This window comes from Vipera ursinii (assembly GCF_947247035.1).
Source record: "Vipera ursinii genome assembly, chromosome: 1".
Lineage (NCBI taxonomy): Eukaryota > Metazoa > Chordata > Lepidosauria > Squamata > Viperidae > Vipera > Vipera ursinii.
In genome coordinates this window covers 311,225,741-311,232,465 of record NC_139512.1, presented here as the reverse complement: position 1 = coordinate 311,232,465, position 6,725 = coordinate 311,225,741, and the positions used below count along the sequence as shown (strand labels likewise).

General features: G+C 41.8%; 1 protein-coding gene across 1 annotated transcript; it reads right to left on the bottom strand.

The window, feature by feature from the left end:
* Nucleotides 1-1,210: 1,210 nt before the first annotated feature.
* Nucleotides 1,211-2,816, bottom strand: RD3 (RD3 regulator of GUCY2D; the record flags this gene model as incomplete). Its single annotated transcript, XM_083348400.1, has 2 exons — nucleotides 1,211-1,508; nucleotides 2,521-2,816. 2 exons carry the CDS (start codon nucleotides 2,814-2,816, stop codon nucleotides 1,211-1,213), a joined length of 594 nt encoding a protein of 197 aa, XP_083204526.1.
* Nucleotides 2,817-6,725: the final 3,909 nt, after the last annotated feature.

Genomic DNA, 6,725 nt, shown 5'->3' with positions numbered 1-6,725 from the left:
CAACCCGGGGAAGGGAAAACGGAAGCACTGCCTTGGTGATACACCTTGAAAATGGTGCTTCAAAGCATTCCTTTTTCCTCTAAGCATAGAAGCTCCCTGCTTTTTTTCCAGTTTTTCGGTTTTAAAGAAAAAAATTTCCTTAAAATATCTACATAGAGGCCCCTATTTTTTTAGGATAAAGATAACATGATAGTTACTGATTACCCAAGATATATTGTATATAGTTAAGGCTATATAGCAGGGGTCTTCAAACTTGGCCCTTTTATGACTTGTGGACCAACTCCCAGAATTCCTCAGCCAGCATGCCTGGCTGAGGAATTCTGGGAGTTGAAGTCCACAAATCATAAAAGGGTCAAGTTTGAAGACCCCTGCTATATAGCAATTACCAAAAAGGAAGAATTTTCAGGTGCTAAAAAATTTTAACCATTTGTGTATGCTTCCCTCCCCTCAAATTTGATAATTGAAAGTAACCTGCGAGGCTCACTTTTCTATTTAGGAGTTATTGGCATTCCTCCAGCTGGTGATATCAACAGCAGGGTCCGATAACATTTTGGCAAAAAGAAAAGAAAGAATAAACTACTGCCATTTTGTAATACTTACTTTTGTTTCATATTTAATGCTGGGAAATTTTAAATGAGATATTTCTGTCTTTTTATGCATGGATCCTTGCATACGATACAAAATGGCTGGTTAGGATTTGTGGTTGGGTGTTGTGTGGGGTATGGCAATTTTTGTGTGATCACAAAAGGATTGAGCAAAAGGATTGAGAGGAAACCCCCCAAAAAAAGCTAAAATAAATAAGCAAGCTTTTCACTATTACTCCCTGGGCCTCTCTTTTTGGTGACAAAAAAGGAAACTTCAAATAAGTGTTGGCTATAAGATAGGCCGCTATATAAATGTTTTAAATAGGCAAACACATACCCAGGCTGACTTATGTGCAGTTTTTCATGCAAGCTCATAGCATAATTAACTGGTAATAGGTGAGAATAATCTGCCTGAGTGATTTCTTATGAACATGCCCAAGGAAAACAGGAACCTACAGGCATAAATGCCTGGATTAAAAGGTACCTAAAAAGAATTCATATGAATTCCTTACAACAGAGAGACAATCAGAAACAGGACAAAAATAATCATCCCGCAAATAAACCCGCCCCCGCCCCAAATAAATAAAATAATCTGTTTCTAAAAAAAACTACTGTCACAAATAAAGTCAGTAGTCCTTGGTATCCTTGAATTCAGGCATGCTCCACATTCTTCTAGTCGGCTCCATGTCCCTCTCCACATCTTCTGAAATGGTCTTGATATCACTGCTGAAGGGGGAAATCCTGACGCGGGATCTGAGTGTGGTAAGGGAAAGGCTGGTTCTGTTCTTGGTGTTCCATTGTCTTGCAAGTTTCTTGGCCTCCTCTTCCTCTTTGATCTTCTCGGTGGCATCGTGGAGAACAGAACGGAAAAGCCGAGGTATTTCTCCAGGCTCTGGTTCATATTCAGCAATAAGTTGCCGAAATCTAAGAAATAAATGAACCAAAGATTCTAGTCTTAGGAGGGAATATTCAGTCCAGCTTCACTTAAACCCTCAAATCAGAGACATATAGGTGTTAACGTATGTCATTCTTTCATTTATCAGGATTTACACAACTTCTACCACCATCCCTTTGGGAGGGACGGGCACATTTCTGTGTTTCTGTATTTTTACACAGTGTATATCCTGTGTGGCATTATTTCTTAAACTGACCTGTATCTGACTTGCACTGTTTTTACTTAATATAGTAGTTATACTAATTTATTTCTATTTCATAATTCTAAATCACCCATCTCCCTCCCTCCCTCCCTTAGACACACTGTTTCCTGGTGGTCAGTATAAATGAAGGAAATAAGAGCTCATCACCTATTTCCATCATTTGAATTTCCCCATCTATATAAACTATGGGTCCTCTTTAAAAAGAATCACTTGGCATTATAAATTACATTCAGTGGTGTTAATTTGGTTAAATTGGTAGCAGGCAGAAAGTTATTTATCCAAATTTTGCCAAGCAAAACATTATAATAATCAGACTTCTGGATAAAACCAATTAGACCACTGCAAACCTTTGCCTAGAAAGACAGAATATGGACTTGAAGCAACTGATTGCATTTGTGATATATTTCTGCAAGTTATTTCCAACAAGTTTCTAAACAGGCACTCAGTACTGAATTCTTCATACATACAAATAGAATCAGCATTCAGTAATGGATTCTAGACAAGTCATTTAAAAAGCCGTGAATCATTTTTGAATTATTCATAAACATTTTTAAAAAAAGAAAATGGTTTACTCTGCTGCTTTTAGTCCAGTTCAGCTACAGGGGAAAATCAATCAGGTTTCAGTGCTAGATATTCTACCCAATTGCCTGCATCTGGTGTTCTCTAAATGTGATGCATTTTAGAATCCATAATCTCCAGCCAGAACAGTCTTTGGGATTAAGTTATTGCTACTTCACGCTCATTCTATATACAGTGCATGAGAGATTCCAAGCAAATACCTAATAATGATTGGTCCACAATAGGATGGATGTATTTTGGAACAGATATCCTCCAGCTGCAGACGCTCCCCTGGACTGATATCATAGCTGTGCTTGGGGTAGCTAACCAGCCAGCCATAATCAACTCCTGTTTTGATCTTGCGATATTCGTTTTCTTTCTCCCGCTGTTGTTTCTCAGCTTCTTTGATCTGCCAATCAAGCTCCATCATCAGGGTTTCAGTCACCATTTCCATTGGGCTTCTTTGAGAAATACGATTAGAAGACTCATTCCATCCAAACCAGGATGCCAATGCCATGTTCTCCTTTTTTCCTTCCTTTATCTGCAAAGAGCAAGTGAAAACATAATGTTTTTCTGCTTACAACAGATAGGGTGGACAACTTACATGTCTATTCATAGATATATAAATACAGAGAGAGAGAGAGAGAGAGGCATTCATGTACAATATACACACACAAATATTATATTGCTCAGCTATTATTGTTAACAATGTTTATATTCTAGTGAGCAAGAAAGAACAATATGAGAAAGAACAATATGAACAAAGCAGTAGCAATAGCACTTAGATTGATATACCGGTACTACTTCACAGTGCTTTACAGCCCTCTCTAAGCGGTTGACAAGAGTCAGCTTATTGCCCCCAACAATCTGAGTCTTCATTTTACCAACCTCAGAAGGATGGAAGGCTAAGTCAACCTTGAGCCACTCAGAATCGAACTCCTGGAGTGACCAGTCAGTTAGCCTGCAGTACTGCATTCTAACCACTGCACCACCACGGTGAATATTAGTCCTGAAGGCTGTTTCAGAAGTAGCAGGACTCTGAATTCTATGCAGTGTTCAATAGTACTCCTATTGACCTCCAGTGGACATATGAGGGAGGGAGGGAGGGAGGGAGGGAGGGAGGAAGGAAGGAAGGAAGGAAGGAAGGAAGGAAGGAAGGAAGGAAGGAAGGAAGGAAGGAAGGAAGGAAGGAAGGAAGGAAACGGAACAGCCATAATCAAATAAATATTCTTGCTAATTGGCTTTTCAGAAATCATTCCCAATCCAGTTGGAGATTCCTTGATCCTCAATGACAGAGCTGAAATTTCCCTAGTTTTTTTTCAGTGTGATATTTGATTGATATTTCAGAAAGTTGAAACTTTCTGAAAAATGGCCATTCTCATATCAAACATTGCTCCATGCTCAACAACAGCTTCCCACACAAGTGGCCTTTTCTGACAATGAATGCACCGATTTTCATTCTCTATACATGAGGTTGATTGGCTTTCCTCACCTCTGTTGTTCATGATTTTTCATGCTACCTCACAAAACAACAAGAAGCTACTTGCAGCTAGTCCAACTTGGGAAGGAAAGACTTGAAAAGCTCACTGTAGTCAGCCATTCTCTCAACATCAAGGTTAAGAGGTTCTTCAACATTGTCTTAAGGAATGTCTCAAGCATCTATAAAGTAAAACACTGAAAATTGCTCAGCTAGATGAGTGCCTTGTTGTCCAAAATATGAGGTTAAAGCAGATGAAAAGGAATAGGAAATATGCTTTAAAAGAGTTTTCCTCAAACTAAGGGAAATTCTCCCATTTCTGGGAATCACCAGCTTGTCAAGACTAGTTTTAACAAAGTCACCAGTAAGTCACTAAACAGTGGGGGAAAAACCCAAGTATCATTACATCCTGAATTTAGAAAAGGCATGAAAGATTCATCTGAACAGTTAAAAATGAGGGATAGTCAAGTATTTGGCCTTCTCTAAATGAAGCAAGGTAACTCTCACAATTAGGAAAAACTTTCTGTTCACCCTAAATAAACATTTTAGATACCGCAAGTTAAATAAGGGATAAGTATATACAATTCAGAAGGTTTCCAAGAGTGTCTGTTGGAAAAAGCAAGCTTTTGGAGGGACGAAATGACTGTCAATTTACCATATCAGTTTTCAACTGTTTCAAACAAGTGGCATCTACATTCCATTTAGGAGCCAGTAAAATCTCCATGTTTTCAGCAGCATATAAGGGACTAATGAAAATTTCCTAGTAAATCCATATACAGGTGAAACTTGAAAAATTAGAATATTGTGCAAAAGTTCATTTATTTCAGTAATGCAACTTAAAAGGGGAAACTAATATATGAGATAGACTCATTACGTGCAAAGCAAGATAGTTCCAAGCCGTGATTTGTCATAATTGTGATGATTATGGCTTACAGCTCATGAAAACCCCAAATCCACAATCTCAGAAAATTAGAATATTACCGTACATGCAATCAATAAAACAAGGAGTGTACATAGAACAATATAGGACCTCTGAAAAGTATAAGCGTGCATATGTACTCAGTACTTGGTTTGGGCCCCTTTTGCAGCAATTATTGCCTCAATGCGGCGTGGCATGGAAGCTATCAGCCTGTGGCACTGCTGAGGTGTTATGGAAGACCAGGATGCTTCAATAGCGGCCTTCAGCTCTTCTGCATTGTTCGGTCTCATGTCTCTCATCTTTCTCTTGGCAATGCCCCATTCTCTATTGGGTTCAGGTCGGGGGGGGGGTTTGCTGGCCAATCAAGCACGGTCATTGAACCAGGTTTTGGTGCTTTTGGCAGTGTGGGCATGTGCCAGGTCCTGCTGAAAATGAAGTCAGCATCCCCATAAAGCTCGTCTGCGGAAGGAAGCATGAAGTGCTCCAAAATCTCCTGGTAGACAGCTGCGTTGACCCTGGACTTAATGAAGCACAGTGGACCAACACCAGCAGATGACATGGCTCCCCAAATCAACACAGACTGTGGAAACTTCACACTGGACTTCAAGCATCTTGCAGTGTGTGCCTCTCCATTCTTCCTCCAGACTCTGGGTCCTGTTGTGACTCAGGGCCAGCCTGTGGGTCCGACAGCCGGCTCCGATGTATCGGATGACTCAGATGAGGGGGAGGAGGGAGACGAACCGGCTGATGATGGTTTGGAGGCTTTGCAGAGCCCTCAGCCGGGGACCTCTTCTCAGCTGCGTGAGCCCGAGAGTGCGGAGGAAGATGACCCACAGCTGGCCCTGTTCAAGGACGCCCGACGCAGGAGGCAGTCGAGCAGGAACAAACAAAGAAAGGCTGTGGGACTCCTCGGGAGGAGGCACAGGGAGACCACGCCCTGAGCTCTCTATAAAAGGAGTGTTTGGGGAGGGGCTGGTTGCTGAAAGCAACTTTTCCGCTTGAGAAGACAAGCTCTAGTGTTTTTGTTAACTGCGTAATTAAATCTTGGCAGATGCCTTTTAGCCTTGGACGCTCTCCAGTCTCTTCTTTCTGAATAGGGGTTTGCCTTACTACAAGGCCAGAAGAGAGCTGGTTCAGAACAGTTTGCTTTCAGCCACCCACCCCTTATTACTACGATGGAGCAGCTTCTTGCCGAGAATGCCCAGCTCACCCAGCAACTCACTTTGCTGGCAGCTCAGGTGGCTCAACTGCAAGCTCAGGTACATGCTGCACCCCCACCCAGGAGGAAATGTCAGATAGCTATGCCGGATAAATTTGCTGGTAATCCAGAACTGTTTCCTGCCTTCCTGGGACAATGCCAGCTTTTTATCTTGGCAGATGCCTTTTAGCCTTGGACGCTCTCCAGTCTCTTCTTTCTGAATAGGGGTTTGCCTTACTACAAGGCCAGAAGAGGGCTGGTTCAGAACAGGTCCTTGGTTTCCAAATGAGATGCAAAAGTTGCTCTCATCAGAAAAGAGGACTTTGGACCACTGAGCAACAGACCAGGTCTGTTTTTCTTTAGACCAGGTAAGACGCTTCTGACATTGTTTGTTGTTCAGGAGTGGCTTGACAAGAGGAATACGACATTTGAAGCCCATGTCCAGGATCCATCTGTGTGTGGTGGCTCTTGATGCACTGACCCCAGCCTCAGTCCACTCCTTGTAAAAGTCCCCAACACTTTTGAATGGCCTTTTCCTGACAATCCTCTCCAGGCTGCGGTCATCCCTGCTGCTTGTGCACCTTTTTCTTCCACACTTTTCCCTTCCACATAACTTTCTATTAATGTGCCTTGATACAGCACTTTGGGAACATCCAACTTCTTTTGCAATTACCTTTTGAGTCTTTCCCTCCTTATGGAGGGTGTCAATGATGGTTTTCTGCACAACTGTCAGGTCAGCAGTCTTCCCCATGATTGTGATTCCTACTGAACCAGACTGAGAGACCATTTAAAGGCTCAGGAACCCTTTGCAGGTGTTATGGCTTAATTAGCT